This window comes from Capsaspora owczarzaki (genome assembly GCF_000151315.2).
Source record: "Capsaspora owczarzaki ATCC 30864 unplaced genomic scaffold supercont2.5, whole genome shotgun sequence".
In the NCBI taxonomy this organism is placed as follows: domain Eukaryota; class Filasterea; order Ministeriida; family Capsasporidae; genus Capsaspora; species Capsaspora owczarzaki.
In genome coordinates, this window is record NW_011887296.1 from 1,151,732 (window position 1) to 1,171,438 (window position 19,707).

General features: G+C 55.0%; 5 protein-coding genes across 5 annotated transcripts; 3 read left to right on the forward strand and 2 right to left on the reverse strand.

Annotated features, from left to right (window-relative positions):
* Window positions 1-132: 132 nt before the first annotated feature.
* CAOG_03793 (hypothetical protein) lies at window positions 133-6,524 on the forward strand. Its single transcript, XM_004363464.2, has 12 exons — window positions 133-1,574; window positions 1,702-2,055; window positions 2,169-2,372; window positions 2,472-3,449; window positions 3,639-4,013; window positions 4,131-4,344; window positions 4,429-4,545; window positions 4,668-4,825; window positions 4,953-5,156; window positions 5,267-5,510; window positions 5,641-6,131; window positions 6,247-6,524. The coding sequence occupies exons 1-12, from the start codon at window positions 195-197 to the stop codon at window positions 6,430-6,432; spliced, it is 4,905 nt and encodes a 1,634-aa protein (XP_004363521.2). The 5' UTR covers window positions 133-194; the 3' UTR covers window positions 6,433-6,524.
* A 41-nt stretch (window positions 6,525-6,565) lies between these two features.
* Window positions 6,566-8,031, forward strand: CAOG_03794 (hypothetical protein). The gene has a single exon (XM_004363465.2). It carries the CDS (start codon window positions 6,585-6,587, stop codon window positions 7,941-7,943), a length of 1,359 nt encoding a protein of 452 aa, XP_004363522.1. The 5' UTR covers window positions 6,566-6,584; the 3' UTR covers window positions 7,944-8,031.
* Window positions 7,997-10,653, reverse strand: CAOG_03795 (hypothetical protein). The gene is made up of 5 exons (XM_004363466.2): window positions 10,467-10,653; window positions 9,155-9,307; window positions 8,975-9,069; window positions 8,470-8,868; window positions 7,997-8,367 (listed from the first exon to the last, which is right to left on the reverse strand). The coding sequence occupies exons 1-5, from the start codon at window positions 10,561-10,563 to the stop codon at window positions 8,230-8,232; spliced, it is 882 nt and encodes a 293-aa protein (XP_004363523.2). The 5' UTR covers window positions 10,564-10,653; the 3' UTR covers window positions 7,997-8,229.
* Window positions 10,654-10,991: 338 nt separating this feature from the next.
* CAOG_03796 (hypothetical protein) lies at window positions 10,992-17,714 on the forward strand. Its single transcript, XM_004363467.2, has 7 exons — window positions 10,992-11,212; window positions 11,564-13,578; window positions 13,688-13,819; window positions 13,972-14,479; window positions 14,615-16,868; window positions 16,980-17,087; window positions 17,193-17,714. Exons 1-7 carry the CDS (start codon window positions 11,056-11,058, stop codon window positions 17,608-17,610), a joined length of 5,592 nt encoding a protein of 1,863 aa, XP_004363524.1. The 5' UTR covers window positions 10,992-11,055; the 3' UTR covers window positions 17,611-17,714.
* CAOG_03797 (hypothetical protein) lies at window positions 17,593-19,654 on the reverse strand. The gene is made up of 5 exons (XM_004363468.2): window positions 19,461-19,654; window positions 18,473-18,650; window positions 18,221-18,332; window positions 17,990-18,122; window positions 17,593-17,911 (listed from the first exon to the last, which is right to left on the reverse strand). Exons 1-5 carry the CDS (start codon window positions 19,624-19,626, stop codon window positions 17,829-17,831), a joined length of 672 nt encoding a protein of 223 aa, XP_004363525.1. The 5' UTR covers window positions 19,627-19,654; the 3' UTR covers window positions 17,593-17,828.
* Between the last annotated feature and the right edge of the window lie 53 nt (window positions 19,655-19,707).

A 19,707-nucleotide genomic window follows, 5' to 3' on the forward strand; every position in this document is an offset into this window, starting at 1 on the left:
TTTCGGTTGAAACGCCTGTCTATCCTGCAACCCGCCACGACAATCACTCCAGTCTCGAAGCCCCCTCGCAGTGCAGTAATTCTCGATCTGAGCTGCTTCTGCTTCAAGCTTTCTCAGCCAGTCCACCTTTCTATTCCTTCCACCCTTTCCCTTTCCTTTTCTCTTTCCCCCCTTCTTCCCCCTTTTCAGCAAAGATGACCCAGCGCCGCGTCGTCTCGAGCAAGTACAACCACGGCGCAAAGCAGTCAGACGCACCGAGTCGACAGCACGACCGATGGGCAAAGGGGCAGTCGAGCACGAGCAACCCGGCAACGTCAACGCACCGCCAAGCGGCTCAGCAGGCGCGCATGGGCCTCGCCGCGCCGCCAATGCAGATCAGCATGTCGGCTGCCGTGCGCACGCCCGAGATTGCCGCGCTGCAATCGGCCGTCCACGCCGCGCGCACGGGCGTCCCGTCAAAGTCCCGCCAGCTCACTGCAGATCGCCTCGCCGCTTACAACGCTCAGGTCGAAAACCAGGAGCACGCCGCAGCAGCGCCCATGGCCATGATGACCGCCGTCGTCCCCGCAGCCGCAGCAGCACCCTCCGTGCGCTCTGGTCGCGGCGGCCCCGGCGCCAAGTCGGTCGCCGGCGGTTCGGTCGCTGGCGGGGCCACGCGGCGTCCGCCAAAGTACGGCGCCCCAGGCACGCTGCCCTTCCAGCAGTCCCTGGCCGCCGTCCAGCCTGGCTCGGCAGCAGCAGCAGCATCCGCCGGGGTTGCGTACGGGCAGCTGCCGGCAGACGCGTTTGGTGCTGGTGCCGCTGGCGCTGGAGCCGCCGCCGGTGGTCGCCATGTGGCTCGGTCCACTGCTGGATCGGTCTTTGGTGCTGCCGCCTCACGCCGCGCTGCTTCCGTGCGCAATGGCCGCGCTTCCAGCAACAAAAACATGGACGACGATGAGGTCGATATGGGCGGAGTGACAGTGCAGGGCGATGGCGCTGTGCCACATGGTCTTGAAGCGTACACTGCTGGATACGACCCCAGCATCCCGATCAGCATGATGGAAATCTTCTCTGGCGTTCGCCGCAACATGTCCAGTGCCAACGACCACGATCGACGTGTGTGCGCCGCCCTCGAGGCCGTGCACGAGATTGTCGTGGCCGACGACTCGCTCACTGAGGCCTCGCGCAACGCTGCCGCCTACTGCGCGAGCTTCCTCAACCTGATCGAGCGCGACACCAACACCGTCGCCACTCTGATGGCAGCTGCACAGGCTCGTGGTGCTGCCGAGCTGGACGACCAGGAGCAGCTCGAGTGCACCGAGGCGCACTCGTCTGTTGCCGCCGTCGCGCACTTGCTCTCGCTCACCTTCCCCCAGGTGGACGCGCGCTTGCTCCAAAAGAAGTTTGTTAGCCTTGCAGCGCTTCTCGCACAAGCGCTCGAGGTGCACTCGGTCAACACTGCCGCCACTCGTCACCTCAGCACCTGCGTGCAGCTCTTCCTGCAAGCCCAGGAGGCTCTTGCCTGGAGCACCAAGGAAGCAGATGTCCTCTTCAACCAGCTGTTGACGCTGAGCACAGATCCTCGCGCCAAGGTAAGCGACACAGTCCAATTGTTCTTTTTGCCTTGTTTTGGTTAAATCGTGGTGGTTGAAATGGACAACGCAAGTGAGCTCATCACGCGCCCCCCCCCCTTGTGTGAATGCCTTTTCTTTCACACAGCCGCGTAAGGTTGCACAAGATGCCGTTGCGAGCGTGCTTGAGCAGGCTCCTCTCGAAGCCGAGTCTCATCCCGCTCTGCCGCGCACCACCGCATTCTTGGAGAGCGTGCTCGGCTCGACGCGCAAGAACGACACAATTGCAGTGCTGCACCTGCTTGCTTTGGTCAAGCGTATCATGCGCCTCTTTACTCCCGAGCAGACTTCGAGCATCATTGTTGTTCTGCTTCGGCTTCTGCAGCTGCGTCAAGAGTTTGTGACCACTCTGGCCTGCGAAATCATCCAAGACACCCTCATTGCCAGTGGCGAGGGTCGTCTTGAACAGCTTTCGGCGACCGTTACTGCCCAGCTTGTCCAGGTAGGTTTTTTTCCTGTTTTTTTTTTTCTTGTCGTTCGTTTGAAGTCTGCTTCACCGATGACTCACTCGCTCCGAATTTTCACTCGCACTCTCAAACACATTCATTTCCTCAGTCGCTGTACGAGTACCGTCCTGATGTCACGGACATTCAGCCGTTTATTGCTTGGATCAAGCTCGTCGCGCAGGGCATTATCGCCCTCGGTCGTTTGGATGCCGAGGTTTGCATGGCCCTGCTTCCCCAATATGTCTGCATGCTTGTCGGCAGCCTTCGCAGCGAGCGCCGTGACTTGATTATCGCTGTTGCCGCCAGTTTGGAGGTAGGGGGTGGGCTCAAGCACAACGGTCCAGTCTTGTCTGTGCTTTCAACGAATGATCTCAAAACTCACATTCCCTGACGATGTTTCTGAATACCACAGGAGGTGTTGAGCAAGTGCATCCCACTTGCAGACAACATGATTGAATCGGCAGTGGCAGATCCCGAGGATGGCGACAACCCTATTCACCAGATTGTTGCTGAGGTGGAGAAGACCTTGCAACACAACTTGAACGGCGCTTGGACGTATGTTTTCCCTGCCGTCGGCGAGCTGTTCATTGCGCTCGGACCACGCTCGAGCGGCATTCTGGGCCGTCTTCTGACCACCATCGTTGCCATGTATGCGCCGCAAGGTCGCATGCCGTACCGCGAAGCCCTCATTGCCTGCGCCGGTAAGGCCGTGCAGGCGATGGGTCCTCGCCGTTTCCTGAACATTGTTCCGCTTGGCATCAGCCTCGACGCCCCGATGGCCGAGTTCCCGCGCAGCTGGTTCCTCCCCATGTTCAAGACCAACATTCGCAACACGGAGCTTGCCTACTTTATCACCGCCTTCCTTCCGATGGCTGAGCGATTCCGCCAAATGGCTTCGACCGTCACCAACGAACACCAAGCCAAGACGTACGACACGCTTTGCAGCCAAGTTTGGGACTTGCTCCCCGGCTTCTGCACTCTGCCCACCGATATTCCCGCCGCCTTCCCCCGCTTGGCCGAAGTCCTCGGCGCCGTGATTGCCAACGAGTTGGAGCTGCGCGTGCCCGTGTGCAACGCGCTGATGACGCTCATCAACACCAACAAGCAAGTTGTCGACCAGTACGAGCAATTGACCGCCACCGCTCAACTGGTGGCTGACGCTGCAGGAGAGGACGATGTCGAAAGCCCTGCCGTGCAACCCTCGTCGATGCCCTTGTCTCGCGAGCTTCCTCTTAGCCCTGACGCCGCCCGTGCTTCGCTCGATGTCATTTCTCGCTTTGCCAAGCCATTCTTCACCAAGCTGTACAATGTCTATGGCACTGCTCCTGCCATCCAGCATGCCCAGCTCCTTGACACTGTGTCGGCCTTTGTGACCATCAGCGACCAGGCGGTATGTTTAATGTTGTTCTTGTGGTTGTTGTTGTTGTTGTTGTTGTTGTTGTTGTTGTTGTTGTTGTTGTTGTTGTTGTTTTGTGGAAGCTATTTCAGACCGTTGGGGGGGTTTTTTTTTGTTCAAACGCTTACTTTTTTTTTTTTTGCTCCTTGTGGTATCTAATCGGTTGTCTTCATCTTCACGCAGGTCCTGAATGCTTTCTTTAAGAGCGTCATGCGCACGTTGTTGAACGCGGATGTCAACAGTGGAAAGGCGAACGGCGCGTCGATGGATGAGTCAAACTCTGCCCTCGCGTCCTCCAACGAGCGTCATGCAATGATGGATTTGGCCTTGACCATGGTTATTCGTCTGGATGCCTCGAGCCTCGACCTGCTCTACCGTGTGCTGAAGCCCCTGCTGCACGACACGGACAATGCGGTGCAAAAGAAGACGTACAAGTGCATTCTCGCCATGTGCAGCGCCTCCACGCCTGTGCACGACGAGTTTGTGACCAATCACGTCCAAGATTTGATGGATCTCATGTCGGACGCCTTGGCTGCCTCATCTGTCTCTGCCAAGAAGGTGAGTCGATGTGGCTTCCAGTTCACTGCTGTTGTTATTGCTGCTGTTGTTGTTGTTGCTGAATGCTGCTCGTGTGGTTGCTCACATTTCTGCCGGGGAATGTCGTTTGCCATTTAGCATCGATTGAAATGCTTGGGCGCCATCATTGAGCGTCTCGAGCCCGCTAACGTCTCGTTGATTCCAGCAGTTGTGGGTGAAGTCATCCTTGCAACCAAGGAAGTGAGCGAGAAGGTTCGTCATGCTGCTTTTGCCCTTCTTGCCACAATCGGCGAGGCAATCAAGCGACTCGGCGAAGAAGGTGCAACGCTCACCGTTGCCGATGGCCATTCGGGTGAGTTGCTTGTTCAAGCATGACTGGTATTTTGCACCGGGATGCAGGCTGGTTCGCTGACAAAAACTGCGTGTGTCTTGATAGCTGTTGCCTCCATTGGCGAGTACTTGCAAATGATCGTGGCTGGTCTTGGTGGTGAAACTCCGCACATGCTTTCCGCCACGCTTCTCGCGCTGTCCCGCGTGGTTTATGAGTTCAAGCGTAAGAGATTGTCATCCTTTGTTGATGTGGTTTTGTTTTTCGTCGTGAGCATAGACTCGTATCTCACGTCGCAAACTTGTGTTCTGCCTTGCCAACAACAACTACAACAACATCAACAACAGTGGATGTCCCACACGATTCCCTTCACTCCCTGTTCGACACTGTCATTGACATGTTGCAATCTCGCGCTCGCGAGGTGGTGAAGGCCGCGCTCGGCTTTGTCAAGGTCTGCTTGGCCATCTTTGCCCCCGAAGAGCTTGCCCAACACATCCAAGCTTTGGTACGTTTTTGTTTTGATCAGAGAGCATTGTCACTTTGTCGATCGTGTGTGTGTGTCGCCTTGGGTTTTTTTATTCACTTTTCCCTTTCTGCCCTCCCACCTCTCCTCTGGTTTGCTGCTTGTGTAGATCAACGGCCTGTTGCTGTGGTCGGAGGATTCTCGCAACCACTTCAAGACAAAGGTTCGCGTCATCTTTGAGCGTCTCTTGCGCAAGTTTGACTACAACTACATCCTGAACTTTGTTCCGTCGGAGCACCAACGCCTTATTATTCACATTCGCAAGGCGAACGACCGAAGCAAGCGTGACAAGGACAAGAAGCGACAGGAATTCGTAAGATGTTGCCCCCAGCGCATGCCCTTTCGAGCCAATGAATGCTCCAGGAGAAAGCTAATCTGGTTCTTTTATTTTGTTTCGTTATTTTTGCAACGTTGAATGGATAGCTCGAGTCCAAGGCGCAGCAGCAACATGGTGTCAGCTATGAGGAGGCCATGTATGGCTCCGAAAGCGATACTGACGACGAGAATGACGACGACGATGGCCGCAAGAGCAAGGGTGGCAAGTCGCTCAAGGGCGAGCGCAGCATTTTCGACGATGCTCGTCACACCACCCCAGCCTTCATTCGCGAGTTGGCTGACGGAGATCCTCTCGATTTGATGAGCTCGTCTGCTTTCCAGAGCATTTCATGTAGGTTTCGACAAAACAAAGAACAGAAATCGATTGTGTTGGAAGCTTTGTGTGCGTGTGGTTGATCTGCGTGGTTTGATCTGCGTGGTTTGATCTGACGGTCTCGGTACAATCCTTTCTTTTGCAACAGCAACCAAACCAAAGCCCAAGAAGATTGACGACAATGCCTTCAAGACCGCCAAGGACGGTCGCCTCATCATTGGCGACGACTCTGACGGCTCGGACGGCGACGACGATGACGATGGTCTGGAAGACGGCTCCATTGATGGCGAGATGAACTCTGATGACGAAGACGAGGACGAGGACGACGACGATGCCATGGACATTGGCGACGGCAAGTCGCGAAAGTCGTATCGCACGTCTGCCACTGGCAAGACGGGCAAGACTGGCAAGACTGGCAAGTCAGGAATGAGCATGGCCCGCAGTGGCAAGTCTGCGATGAGCGCCAAATCTGGCAAGTCCTCTGGCAGCGTTGCAGGTCGCGGAAAGCGACGTCGCGACGACGATGACGATGCTGGCGAGCGTCGCTCTCAAAAGCCATGGGGCCACCGTGGCAAGTCCGACAAGGGCGGCGAGCAAAAGCGCTCGCGTGACGAGAGTGGCAAAGCGTTCCGCTCGAAGGTACGATTTCCTTTCAACAAAAATTACTCTGCGAGAATGTGCAATAGCGTGCTTCGTTCGATGGGGGTGCGTGTTTTTTCTTCCAATACTCACTTGCTTTCTTGTGCTTGGTTAGCGTGCGGAGGGTGATATGAAGAAGCACGGCATGCCGGATCCTTTCTCGTACGTCAAGTTGGATCATCGTGCGCTTAATCCCCGCCTCGCTCGCAAGTCGGGTGGCGAGTCCGGTCGCTTTGAGGGCCTGATCAAGTCTGCCAAGAAGGGTGCAGAGGCTGGTCGTGCCCGCGCAGGACGCCGCTAAAGCAGCCTCTTCTTAAGGATCGATCTTTTATTTTTGTTTGTCTGTGCAATCTCCCCACATTTTGTTTACCATTACAACAAATTCGCTATGTATGATTTTTGGTTGAGAGTGTTGCCATTGCCAGTTCTCTTCCCCCATTTGTTCAGTGCTGCATGCAGTTCGAGCTGGCGCTGGTGCTTGCTGTCACCGCCATGAGTTGGTTGGTCGTTCGTCTGGTGCGGTGGTCTGTCGGGCACGCCGCCTCCGTTCCTGCCCGTCGACCTGCTTCTGCAACCAGGCATCGCTCGGCGTTCGTTGATGCCCTCTCCAGCGGCGACGAGGGCGAGGGCGATGCGATCCCGACCGCCGCTGCAGCCGCCGCGCTCCGCGTTCGTGAGGTGGAGCACGCGCGCCATCATGATCTGTGTGCCCATGGCGATCGCACCCACCAGGGCGATTGTGTGGATGGCCACAAGCGTCCTATTCCACGAGACTACTCGCGCTTGCTCATGTCGCTGGGCGGCGTTGAGACGGAAGTGCTCCATTTTGCGGCCGCAGACTTGTCTTCAGCTATTACGACAGCCACTGCTGCTGCGGCTACTACGACTGCCCAGAAACCATCCAGCAGAGCTGCATCGAGTCGCAAGCAGCATAGCAAAACGATCGCCGTCATGATTCCGGGCAATCCAGGTGTCGCCGAATTCTACTTGCCGTACATGCGCCATTTGTGGACTGCTTCTGAGCACTCTGTGGATGTCGTGGCGATTTCGCATGCCGGCCACAGTATTGCCTCGGCGAACAATGGCCGTTTGTTCAGTTTGGAGGAGCAAATTGCACACAAGGTGGACTTTGTTCGCGCATTGCTGCGCAACGGCGGTGTCAACAACTTGGACAAGTCCAATTCCGAACCGGACAACGTGCAGTTGGTGCTCATGGGTCACTCTGTCGGCGCGCACATTTGCCTCAAGGTTTTGCAGCGGCTGAGTGCGCAAGAGCGGACGCGCGTCTCGCTCACCACCTTGCTCTTCCCGACCATCCAGTACATTGGCAAGACGCCGAATGCGGCCCGCATCGGTCCCCTCACCAAGATTCGTCCCGTGCTGGCGCATATTGTAGGCTTGGTGGACATTTTCGTGCACTCTGCCATCCGCCAGACGCTCGTGCGCATGTTTATGGGCCATGGCGAAGAGGTGGAGATTTTGCATGCGGTTCGCAACCTGATTTGCCGGTCAACCATCTCAAACGTGCTGTACATGGCAGCGCACGAGTTTGAAGAGATTGGCGATTGGGACTCGCGTGTCATCCAAGCCAACCTGGACAAGCTCGTGTTCTATTATGGCCGCACGGACGGCTGGGTGCCGTTGTCGCATTTTGATCGAACGCGCGAGACCTTTCCTGCCGCCCGTGCCATCCTTTGCGAGCGTCAACTCAAGCATGCCTTCGTCCTGGAAGGCGGGTCTGAGCAGATGGCCGAGCTAGTGTATGATTGGATTCGCAGTTCGAATGGAGCCTCTTCAAAGAAATGGCAATGAATAACGAACGGGGTTATTTGATTGTTTGTTTGATTGTTTGTTTGTGTGATTGATTGTTTTTCGATTGGTTTTTTAATTTCAAAAGGGAAAAATTAAATCACAAACGCAATATGTAAGGGGCGGGAGGGTTCGTAGCAAGGATGGGGAGGTGGAGGGGTAGGCACTGTGTCTCACGAGTTTCTCGCAAATCCCGACAATGGAAAAGGAAGGAACGCACACACAAAAAAGGACTTAAACAGGACACACCAACGACCGAAATATCAAAAAAAGAAAGAAAAAAAACCGCTCACTTGAACATGCGCGCAACAATGATTCCAAGAAGCAGGCCCAACACCAAGGCGACTAGCAGCGGCAGTTGTTGCGGTTGTGCAGACTTTTGCTTGAGCGAGCCTGACTGAGCTGAGGCTGCTCGTTTTGCCTCGGACTGATCGAACAAAAAAAATGAAAAAATAACGGGAGGGGAGGCGATGAGAACTTTGGTACGTCGGTGAAAACATTGGACAATGAGCTGCAGCGTCATCCTTACAAGATCGGCATGAACGGCTGCCAAAGCGGACTTAAGGGTTGCGATTTCGCGTTGAGCACTGTCGTCGGAAGCAACAGTCGGAGCGGGGCGAGCAGGCTGCACAATCGTTGCAGCAGGTGCAGCAACGGCAGGGGCGACAACCGCAGGCGCAGAAACGGCTGAAGCGGGCTGTGCGGGAGATGTGGCAGCTGGAGCGACTCGTCGAGGCGCAACTGCTGTGGCGGCAGGAGCAGCTTGTTGGGAGGCCGCTGCTGAAACTGGCGCGTGTGCGACGCTGCTCGGGCTCGCGGTGGATACGTGCTCTGCTGCGGCGGGCGTAGAAGAGGTCTGACCGGCGGCTGATGGGGCGGTCAGCGAAACTTTGAGTCGGTTTTCGGCAATCAGCTCTTTCTTTTCCCACTGTTGGCGTGAATTGACAATGGTTTTGCATGCAGCGTGAGTGGAAGAAGGCGAGGAAAGTGTGTGTGTGTGTGCGCGCGTGTGGCGAGCGTGTGTCGAGCTTTACCATAGTGTCGCCGCCAGAATTGCCAACAATGCTTTGCACTTGGAACTTGTCCTTGAACTTTTCTTCGATGGGCTCCTTCAGGGCTTGGAGTGACACTGTCTCGGCGCAGGATGAAGGCGATGAGCCCATCAGACACCGACAACCACACAAACAAAAGGAAGACCACAATCATTTCCATACCAGCAACTTCCACAGTGGACTGAGGCGGGACAACGCCAGCGTTGGGACGGACCGAGTAGCGCTTGGGGTTGGTGGTCTTGATTTTGAAGTGGATGGGCTCGTTCAGCGGGTTGGACAGCGCGAGCATGCTAGTGACAGTGTGATCTTTGGAGCCTGCGCAAATGTTCCAATCGAGGTCAGTTTTGAGGTCGCGCGCGTTGTTCGTCCAGATCACAGGCAAGCGTGTGGGGGGGGGGGGTTTTCGTTTGGTTATCGAAAGCATCAGCATTGAGAGTCGGGGTCTGCTGTTGGTCCTCTCTCGCGTTGCACAGTTCGTTCTCGTTCTATTCTGTTCTGTTCGTTGTCCTGACTGCCGAGATCGCAGGTTTTTTTTTTTTTTTTTTTTTTTTTGGTTTTGTTTGATGGTTTGCTTGTTTGGACAGACTTCCAACTGTCAAACCAGTTTGCATCGCGTACTGATACTAAATCCTCTGCTACTTGAGCCTTCATCCGTGTTGACGTTGATCAAAGACGCATCCCAACAAAGAACAAAAAAAAAAAAAAAAAAAAAAAAGCGCGCACAAAAAGCGAGATAATCGTAAAATAAAATTAAAAGAAAAAAAAAAGCCGACGCTGACGATTTGATGACCCTCTTCATAGAGCTGCTGCTGCTGCTGCTGCTGCTGGTGACTCGGTGTCGGGATGAACCGATGTTAGAGTAAAAGGAAACGGGGATGAGAGTGGCAGAGAGAACGAGCCGGACACTGGTGAACGCAAGCGAGGAGAGAAAGCGAAAAGTGGCACACCAGAAAAAAAAAAAAAAAAAAAAAAAAAAAAAAAAAAAAAGGAGGCCATGGTGCCAAGCCAGCAGCAGACCAACGGAGGGTTTGATGATGGAAGACAACAGCACGCACGCTAGTCAACAAGGGTGTGGTTTGAGCGAAGCGGACTGCGAGGCCAGAGAGAAGGAGGTCAAGTGGCGAAAGACGCACCTCGCTTCTGCATCTCTCTCACTTTCCCCTCTCCCCTTCCTCTGTCACAGCTCCACACTTGCTCTGATGCGATAGCAAAGCAGCCAAGCACGCAATCGTCGCTGTTGGTTCAGTGGCTGCAGCAACAGAGAAAAACCAGAGGAATGGAAAAAGTGCTTGCGGTGGCACTGATGTGGCACTGAAACGATAGAGAACGGAGCAAAAAAAAAAAAAAAAAAAAATCTTGTTGTTTTTTCGACTTTTCCATTGAGTTTTCCATTGTGATTTTTTTCGTTTTTTTTTTTTTTTTTTTTTTTTTTTGTTCGTTGTTGTTTTGTTGGTTGGTTGTCGCTTTCTGTTACCATTGAAGACGAGTTCGGTTGCGGGATTGATGACGAGCTTGGATTCGAGCTTTGGCAGCGACGACGATGCGTCAGACTTGGAGTCAGCAGATGCCATCGTGGATGAAGGGAAAGGTCAGCGATTAAAAACACAGAAGAACAAGAGAAAAAAAAAAAAAAAGCTGGTTCAAAGATTTTGACAGATTGAAAATTAGGAGTGAACGAACTTTTGGATGCTGATCTTGGTCTCGATCTGAGCTTGGTCTGAGAAACTGAAGAGAAGAAACAGTGAGCCAGATCAGACTGCAACACCGAGCGCGCAGGTGGGTGGGTGGTGATCGATCATAATCCAGTGGAACACGAATTTCAAAAACTCACACAGCTGATCAGATGAGAGATCCCTCCCTTGCCCTCCCCCCAACTCCCTGCCCTCCCCCCGGTTTGCTTCCTAGGACTTCAAAAACAACGCTGGCCCGTGTTGCTGAGCTTGGATTGCCATTGACACTGCTCTATTGGAGCCAAATTGCAGCGGCAGTCTTTTCTTCCACTTCACCTCGTCTCTTTCCTTCTCTCTTTCCTTCTCTTTCCTTCTCTTTTCCTCTCGCAAGCCATGGCGCGCATGTCGCAGTCGCCGCACGAGTTCATCCGGTACGCGTTGGGCCCGCGCGTGCTCGTGTGCGCTTCGGACGACTGCCAGCAGGTCTTCCGACGCAATGGCTTGACGCTCGTCGATGCGCTGCGTCCCTTTGCCAACGTCCCTGCCGCCGGTGAGCCACACGCACACACACACTCTCTCTCTCTCACTCTCACACACACAACCCTCACGATTCCCAAATGGCACTGGAAGAGCGAGATTCGAGTTTGCTGAGAGTGCACCAAGACGAGATCTCTCTCTCTCTCTCTCTCTCTATCTCCATTGAGCGCTGGTGTGTCACTTTTCATCAACACCTTGGGGGAAAACGCACTACTGCTGATGCTCATTTGCATTGTGGGTTGTTTTGGGTGACGATGGGGCAAGCGTGAATGAGCGAGAGCAACCAAAGCCCAGCCAACGACACTCACTTTTGGCCCTTTTCCTGCCCCCGCCCCGCCGTCTTCATTGAAACCCCCCCCCACAGACCTTGCAAGAACGATGGCGCCGTCCCAGTCGCAGCAGGCGGCGCAGCAGTCGCACCAGCAGGGCTCGGCGGGAGGCGCAGCGGGAGCCAACAACGCGCGCAGACCATTGCAGGACATGCCGTTCCACTTTGTAGAGCCGGCAGACCTCGAGCCAGTCACGGCAGCCATCATGAACAGGGTGCTGACAGACGTCACGGTGCGTGCTCATTCAGTGTACCAGCATCAGGCGGCTGCATCTGCAGCATCAGGACCTGCAGCGGCGACTGGAACGAGTGCTGGTGCTGGTGCTGGTGCTGGTGCTGGTGCGGGTGATGACAGCGCCCTCGCCATCCCGCTCCAGCGAACTGCATTGGATGCGATCGTGCCTCCCTCTGCAAGCATCACTTCGCGCGAGGATGTCGCTCGCGTGCTTGCTGAGAGCGAGAGCCGGCCGTTGACGCCGTGGTTTGAGGCGTATCGGGATGCGGTTGTGCGACTCTTGCGCCCGTCCGCCCATGAATACATCTACCACCCCGTCGCCTGTGTCGTGGCCGTGTCGACAATTGCACTAGATCCCGTCACTGCTGCTCGTGCTGCTTTCGACCCTTTGCACCCGCCGGCAGCCTTCCAGAGCAACATGCTGGACATTAACATTCCTCGCGTCTGCTTGCTCGTTCACGACGCCGAGCTTGCTCAGAACTGTGACCCGGAGGCCGTGCTCACCTCGCTGCGCGCCATGTATGGCCCATCCAATGTGTACTTTATGCCCATGAACACGCGAACAATGATTTCGCCGCTTGACGTTGCCAGCGCACCCGCAAACAAGCGCCAGGATTTGTCGCCAGTCCAGGACGTCTGGTCAGGGCTCATGTTTGAAGCAGTCACGCCCAGCGGTGCCGCTGGTGCATCGGGACTGCTGTCGTCCATCCCGGCCTCTCTCAGCAACTCGATGCTTTCGCTCAACGCTGGTTCCGACTCGCCATCGCGAACCTCCATCGACCTCAACTCGACGCAGGCATCCTCGTCCTCAACGACCACCACTTCGTCGTCAGTGTCACCAACCCCATCGTCGGTTTCTTCGGTCTCGGGCTTGTCCACCACCACCTCGCCGCCGACATTCTCCGATCCGCTGACCAGCATGGCCAATGACGGCAATTTGTCGGGCCACCCCGTCGTCCGTCTCTCTGTTGGTGGTGCCGGCAGCCCCATCCATCCCTCCATGGGAGGTGCCGTGGGTGCAGCAGGCCACGCCGCAACAGGCTCGCCCGCGTCAACCATGGCCAACACACTCGCTTCGTCTGGCCCTTATTCCGTCCCTCCTGCGAGCTTCTTCCCTGGGGGCCAGCGTGGATACTACCTGTCCGTGGACGATGTCGTCAATCTGCGCAACTTTGCCGTCGAGGTCGCTCTCAAGTTCTCCATTCCGCACATGGAGCGCGTGGTGCAGACAATCAACGACACCATCAATGCCAGCAAGAGCGGCATTCGCAAGTCGGTGGTGACGGCCGCAAAGCGTTGGTTTGGCAGTGGCAATGATTCGAGCTCGCAAGCGCAAAACAAGCCTGGCACCAGTCCCGTGAACGCCCCTCGCGGAACGGCTGCGTCTCCCGCAGTCGGTCGAGCCCCCGGTGCTCCGGCTGCAGTCATTGGAGGTGCAAACATTACCGCGTTGCAACAGTCGTTGGTCGGTGTCCCGAACGAGATTTTGCTGCGCCGCGCTGCCGACCTCGCCTTCATGCTGCAAGACTATGATTTTGCCGCGACGTCCTTCCATACCATCAAGAAGGACTTTAGCAACGACAAGGCGTTCAAGTACTATGCCGGTGCGCAAGAAATGACGGGCCTGTCGTACTTTATGTCCGAGGCCCACAAAAAGGATTACGACCACTACTTTGAGTCGGCCACCACCATTTATCTCACGCGGTGCAAATGGCCCACGTTTGCTGCACGCACCACCATGCTCGCAACCGAAGTGTTCAAAGCGAAAGGGCTTTTCCGCGAGGCTGCATCCGCCTTTATTCGAATGACTGGAGAGGTGAGAGGTGGACTGCGTGCGTTTGTTGGTGGATTGTCGTCTTCCTTCAATTTGCCAAGTGTTCTAACTGTTTCCTTGCTGTCATGTTTCTTTGATTGTGCTATTGCAGGATTCCGACTTGCGAAGTGCTTTGCTTCTCGAGCAGGCTGGTCACTGCTTCTTGCGACTCAATCCTGTCATGTTCCGCAAATATTCCTTCCACTTGATTCTTGCCGGCCATCGCTTTTCCAAGTGTCAACAGGTGAGAGGATGTGATGCGACAGGCGCTTTGCGTGGTTGTGTGTGTGTGGGGGGGGTATTGGTGGCTTTTTTTTTTCGTTTTGTTTTGTTTTGTTTCGTGAAGGTATTTCATCTAACTCTACTCCTGTTGCTCCCTTTCGATGAACTCACCAGCGACAACACGCGCTGCGTTGCTACACGAGTGCTTTCAAGATCTTTGGCAACCGCGCGTGGAGCGCTGCGGACGATCACACGCAAACCACTCTGGGCAGACAGTCCAACCAACTGGGCTTGCTGGAAGAGGCCTTGGTTTCGTTCTTTGACTTGATTAGCAGCGGAGACACCCCGATTCAGCAAAAGCTGAACTATTTGAAAGAGTTTCTGACCATTTACAAGAACTACTCGAGCAAGCTCGACGATGGCAGTGACGTCCTCCCAACGCTGCCTGTGCCTCATCTCAACAGCTCTCGAATCAAGGTTGTGCTGGATGAAACATCCACGCAGCTCAAATCAAAGCTCACCCGAGAAGAGTGGGTCGAGATGGAGAAGAACCTGATTGCATCAACCCAGCAAGTGGGCGCATCGTCTTCAGCTGCAAGCGTCATGCCCAACGCGATGGCAGCCATGGCGGCAGCTGCTGCTCGTTCCGACATTCGCCCGCGGACTGTGTGTGTTGTCGGAGGTCAGTACCATGGCGTTTTTTTTTTTTGGGGGGGGGTTGTTGTTTTTGGAACGCTGAGCCGTCTCTGTGTTGCTCACTCGCTTCGTTTGTGTGGACATGGGTGTGTTGTTTTTGCGTTTCTTGAAAATTCTACAGAACCCGTCAAGATTGACATTGAGGTGTACAACCCACTCCAACTCCCATTACAACTCCACCGCGTCAGTTTGAGGTGCTTGTTCTCCACTACTGCGCCCACGCTGGAGACTGAGATTTCAGCCGATGCCCAGCGAACGCGCGAGCGAGTTGCAAACCAGCTGACCAACCGGCCATGTCTTGCTGATCAGCTGGCTCAGCAGGCGTCCAACGCTGCCAACGCCTTTGCGACTGAGGTGATTGAAAAGATTGAGCTCGCTGGCGGCGAGCGTCGCACGATTCGACTGCTTGTGACACCTCTTACAGAGGGCTTTATTCGCGTCCGTGGCCTGGTCTACACGCTGGGCGTGGGAGCAAACATCAAGGGGCGACGTGACTTTGTTCTGCGCGGCAAGCGGTTGAACTCGACGAAAAAGCACAAACTCGACCAGATTTATGCCGGCGACAATCGCCTGACGCTCGAAGTCACCGGTCCTATGCCCAAACTGCTGGTCAAGTTCACTGGCGTGCCAGAGTCCGTGTACAATGGCGAAGTTGTTCGCGCCACGCTCGAAGTGGCAAATACCGGCAACTTTGCGATGCGCAACTTGCGCGTCAAGCTTTCGCACCCGGCCTTCATCTCGTTTGGCACCGCGTCGAATGCGGCAGAAGACGCCTCATCCGTTGCATCGCATGTCACGGCGCTCTCTCCGTATGACGTTATTCCCGCCGCTCCCGAAGAGCGGACGCGCCTCAACTGGTCGGTGCTGCACGGTGGAGCGTCATTGGCACCACAACAGAACTTTGCCGACTCGGCTGGCAAGACGGTGGCTCCCATTTCGCTGGATGCATTCTCGGACGTCACGCTCCAAACCATCCCGCTCGGGAACGCCACCAACAACAAGGGCGGCACGTTGCTGCCGGGATCCTCGTTGGTCGTCCCAGTCTTTGTCCGCGGCGACGAGCTTGGCGATCACCTGTTCAGCATGCTCTTCTACTATGAAGCGGACCGCAGTGTGTCGTCTTCCACCGCGACCAAGTCCGCAGGCATGGGGTATCGCCTGCAGCGATTTTGCTTGGGATTGTCTGTCATGCCGGCGCTGCGTGTTTCTGCCTCCTGCCGCCCGGCCACCTCGCAGGTGAATGAGCAGATTGTTGCGCTTGAAGTTGAAAACATGCACACCACGCACGAGTTTTCCGTCGAGCAAGTTTCAGCCGTTTCTGGCAACTGGAGTCTGGTGCCCCTCGCTCGCAGATCGGCTGCCGACAAGGACAGCGCTGCCGCCGTGGCGTTGACGGGTTCATCAGCATTGAAGCTGGCACCGCGTGAGGTTGTGTCAATCTACTTCCGCGCAACCGAAATCGCGCCGGCAGAGGTTCGTGATCTGGCTCAACGCTTCCCTGTTGAGGCACCCACGTCCTCTGCTGCCTCCAGCAGCTTGGCAGTGCCAAAACTCATGTTTGGCGTGACGCAATCCCCTTCTACTCCGAGCGGTCCCAGCGTCGCTCCGCAGCCCTTCCCACTTTGCTTTTCGACCTGTCCGTTCGGCTCGACGGGGCCTGCGGGCAATATTGATCCGCGTACGGCGCCGGCGCTGAACTTTATGCTTTGCTCGGCGCAGGTGCAAGCCAAAGAGGTGGAGGCCGCACTTGTTGCCAGCCTCCTGGGTGCCTCGCCGTCCATGGGCGTCCCGACGTCGTCCGGGCTCGTGCCATTCATTACACCGTCGTCGTCTTCGCCCGCACCTGCCACTCCCGGCCCAGCCACACCTGCTCCAGTCCCACAGTTCGCCGCACTGTCCATGATGGGCAGCGATCGCTTGGGAGTTGTCCTGTTCTGGCGCGGCGTTCAGCGCATTGCCCAAGGCCAGCTCCACGCCTTCCAAGTGGACATGGCCCTGCCTGCGCCTGTTCTCTCCCTTCCTACCTCCAATGCTGCTTTTGGTGCTGGATCGTCCTTGTCGTTCGCCAGCCTTGACATGAACACGCGCTCGCCCTCTGGCAGTGTCAGCCCCGCCTCCGCCATCGCGCCTGGGCAGCACCACGCCATTGGCCACTCGCGCTCCAACTCTGGCGCTTTCTCGTCGGGCAGCTTCCTGACTTCCGAATCCGCCGCCGCGCAGCAAACGCTGAGTACCGGCAATCTGCCCGTGTTGGCCAACAACGACGCCAGTAGCCTCAGCTTGCCCTTCGCGACCGTGTCCGCCCTGTCGTCGCAGCCCATCCAATATGCACTGCAGTTTGCAGACGAGCGATCTCATTTGTTTTCGGCTTGGCGGTATGTTTTTGTTCCTTTTTTTTTCTTTTTTTTTTTTGTGTGTGTGTGTGTGTGTCTTGGTGATTTTACGTTGCAACTCACCCGACTTTGTCTTGTTTCTCCCATGAGCAGTCTGTGCCATGTGCAAGGAACACTGGTGCTGTTCAATCGCTCCCACACAACCGCTTTTGAAGTTGTGGTGGAGCTGCTGCCCCCAGTTGTGCTCCATGGCACTTTAAAGTGAGTGTCGCTCACAAGAAAGAAAAATGGAGTGCAGCGATTCATTGAGAAGCTTCCGCAACTTATTTTGTTTTTTGTTTTGTTTTTTCGTTTCGCTTCACACAGTGTCCCTTCTACTTCACGCTACCAATGGACTGGTGTCGTCCAGCGTCGCACTACGCTGCTGCCACGCCAGCGTGCAGAACAGCCTTTGGAAATGTGTTGCTTGCAGCCCGGTCTGTACGATATGCACCGCTTGCGTGTCTCCTACAACGCGGTCGTTCCCAAGTCTGGTGCGGCAGCCAACGAGCCTGCCACTCCTGCGGCTGTGGTGTCGACCACGACACAGGGCGCTGGCACCGCGCTGCAAGTTCCAGTCACGCCTTCCCCTGGGCTCGTTGGCGTGGCCCCTGCGTCGAGCGCAGCCGCGGGCGAACCTGCCACCGTCGTCGTTCAGCAAGGCTATTCCTGCATCATCTCGGTGGAAGCCGCGGTCGAGCCGCCTGCTGGAGCGACAAGTGCTTCATTGACCAGCATCGCGTAGTGATGCTCTTTTATTCGTTGTTGGGTCGTGTTTTCCTCATTGTACAATTTTTTTCTTTATAAACCACAACTGGCCTGTTCGCAACTAAGAACACCAAAAACCAACCGAGTTGAACGCCAAGCCAACCAATAATTGAACCAAAAATTTGGCTTTTTGTTACACGTAGAAGCGACCCGACAGAAACAAGACACAATTTTCTCAGTCAAACAACAGCCTTGTTAATTGGCCATTGCTTGTCGCAGTTGCTCGAGCTCGTCCTCGTCCTCGTCTCGCACCCGGGATGCTTTTTGTTTTGACGGTGCTGTTCCGAAAAAACACAAATGAAAAATGATTAGCAAGGGAGAAAGCAAATCCTATTGCCTATCAAACAACAACATACCTGCTGCGGCGGGGGTTGGCAGCTCTGTTGTTGGTACATTCGGCAAGGAAGTCGTCGGCACGTTTTGCACGTCAAGCAGCTTGGCATCCAGCTCCTCTTGTTCGAGTTCCTCGAGTTGAGCGTTAAGTTCATCCTACAACAGAGTGTTTTTTTCGCACGCAAGCGTTTCTCACGTGAGATCGACTGATGATACAGTCACGTTGTTGGCATCGACAGGACAGAAATTTGTACCTCATCAATGTCGTTATTCCCCAATGGCTCGGAAATGACACCGGCAACCTCCGACGCCAGGTCCATCTGCTCGCGGACATCGTCCATAATAGCATCCACGCGATCAATGTTCCTGAACAAGAAAAAAAAAAGGAAGACCGAGTGCGCAAGGGTGAGCGAGCGTGTGTCACAGAAACACAAACAATCATTTCAAAAAAGGCCCCTTTTTGATGGTCAACGCCAACACAAAGCGAGGGCAGAGGACTCGCATACATTTGTCCGTGGATGGCACGCATGCTGGCAGCGCCTTGAGCCATTGCGTTGAAGGCTTGCAGGTTGACAGTCGAGCCCTCGATGGTGAGGACTTGTGTCTCGAGCGTCATTCGTGCGCCAGTGAGCTTTTCGATCTGCGCTTCGTACAGTTTCTTGCGCTTGAGAGCGAGCATTGCGCCTGTTGTCACAATCGAAACACACCAAAGGGCAACGAGAACGACGAGTGAGCCGAACTTCAATGACAGCCAGCAGCAGAACGACATTTCAGCAAACCCGAACTCTCTTCCTCAATGCCCCGCCGTCCCCACTCCCTCTCAAAATGATTATCATCTCACAACGAGCGTCTCAATCTCAAATCGCACATGTTGCATGCACTTTGAGCACTTTTCGACCTTTTTGTTGGATGAAAAGGCAGCTTTTGATGACGTTCGATTCGTTCTCGATTTTAAGCTTTTTTTTTTTTTTTTTTTTTTTTTTTTTTTGAAGGACGGTCGTTCGTTCGTTCGTCGCTTCATTCATTCTGCTTTGCTGCTGGTTCCTTTGGAATGTGAATGGACAAACCGTCGGACGAGTGAGGCGCATCAATGAAGCCAAGCAGGCGCCCTCAGCGACTGGACCTCGAAAACGTCACTCGGAACGAACGAAAACGAGTGGCAGACAGCCAAGAAGGCAAGGCGCTTTTCGCCCACTCTCCCGTCGTGTCTGTGTGAACGCCGCTGCAAAATAGAATGGTGCGTGACACACAACAGAACAGAACGAGCTTTGGTGCTTCTGAAGCAGGCGCACGGTCGTCGGTCGCAGCAATGCTCTTTTTTTTTTTTTTTTTTTTTTTTTTTTTGTGCCTTCTTTCGCTGTGCAATTGCACTTCCCAGCTCGGTCTGTCCAACCTCCGTCGCCATGCACACTCTCACTCATTTCAAGCACAGGTTGTTTGGCCCAACGGCCAATAGGAGTTGAAAATCGAGTGCCAAATCGCTGCCGTACGCACCCTTCTTGTTCTTGGAGACGAGTCGCTTGGCAGTCTCGAGCTCGGCTTCCATCTTCTTCTCGAGGAACTTTTCTCGCTTCTCGAGTGTCTCGATGGTCTCGCGCAGGTGCTGGATGGCGTCGCGCGGCACTGGCGCTGCAGGCTTTGGCTTTCCAAACAGGCGCATCTCCTTCAAAAACTGAAACTGACTGAACTGACTTTTCTTTGTTGTTTTTGGGCAAGGAGCGCCGTTTGTTCAAGGTCATGT

Bases quoted from the DNA above. Each gene is read 5' to 3' on its own strand.
- CAOG_03796 (XM_004363467.2), top strand. From the start codon at position 11,056: ATGGCGCGCATGTCGCAGTCGCCGCACGAGTTCATCCGGTACGCGTTG. The intron at 11,213-11,563 runs GTGAGCCACACG...CCCCCCCCACAG, and splicing joins TGCCAACGTCCCTGCCGCCG to ACCTTGCAAGAACGATGGCG. The intron at 17,088-17,192 runs GTGAGTGTCGCT...CGCTTCACACAG, and splicing joins GTGCTCCATGGCACTTTAAA to TGTCCCTTCTACTTCACGCT.
- CAOG_03797 (XM_004363468.2), bottom strand. From the start codon at position 19,626: ATGCGCCTGTTTGGAAAGCCAAAGCCTGCAGCGCCAGTGCCGCGCGAC. The intron at 18,651-19,460 runs GTGCGTACGGCA...TTGTGACAACAG, and splicing joins CGTCTCCAAGAACAAGAAGG to GCGCAATGCTCGCTCTCAAG. The intron at 17,912-17,989 runs GTATGTTGTTGT...TTTTCGGAACAG, and splicing joins GCCAACCCCCGCCGCAGCAG to CACCGTCAAAACAAAAAGCA.
- CAOG_03795 (XM_004363466.2), bottom strand. From the start codon at position 10,563: ATGGCATCTGCTGACTCCAAGTCTGACGCATCGTCGTCGCTGCCAAAG. The intron at 9,308-10,466 runs GTAACAGAAAGC...ACATTTGCGCAG, and splicing joins AACCGAACTCGTCTTCAATG to GCTCCAAAGATCACACTGTC. The intron at 8,368-8,469 runs GTAAGGATGACG...TTGTTCGATCAG, and splicing joins CAGCCGTTCATGCCGATCTT to TCCGAGGCAAAACGAGCAGC.
- CAOG_03794 (XM_004363465.2), top strand. From the start codon at position 6,585: ATGCAGTTCGAGCTGGCGCTGGTGCTTGCTGTCACCGCCATGAGTTGG.
- CAOG_03793 (XM_004363464.2), top strand. From the start codon at position 195: ATGACCCAGCGCCGCGTCGTCTCGAGCAAGTACAACCACGGCGCAAAG. The intron at 2,056-2,168 runs GTAGGTTTTTTT...TCATTTCCTCAG, and splicing joins TTACTGCCCAGCTTGTCCAG to TCGCTGTACGAGTACCGTCC. The intron at 6,132-6,246 runs GTACGATTTCCT...GTGCTTGGTTAG, and splicing joins GCAAAGCGTTCCGCTCGAAG to CGTGCGGAGGGTGATATGAA.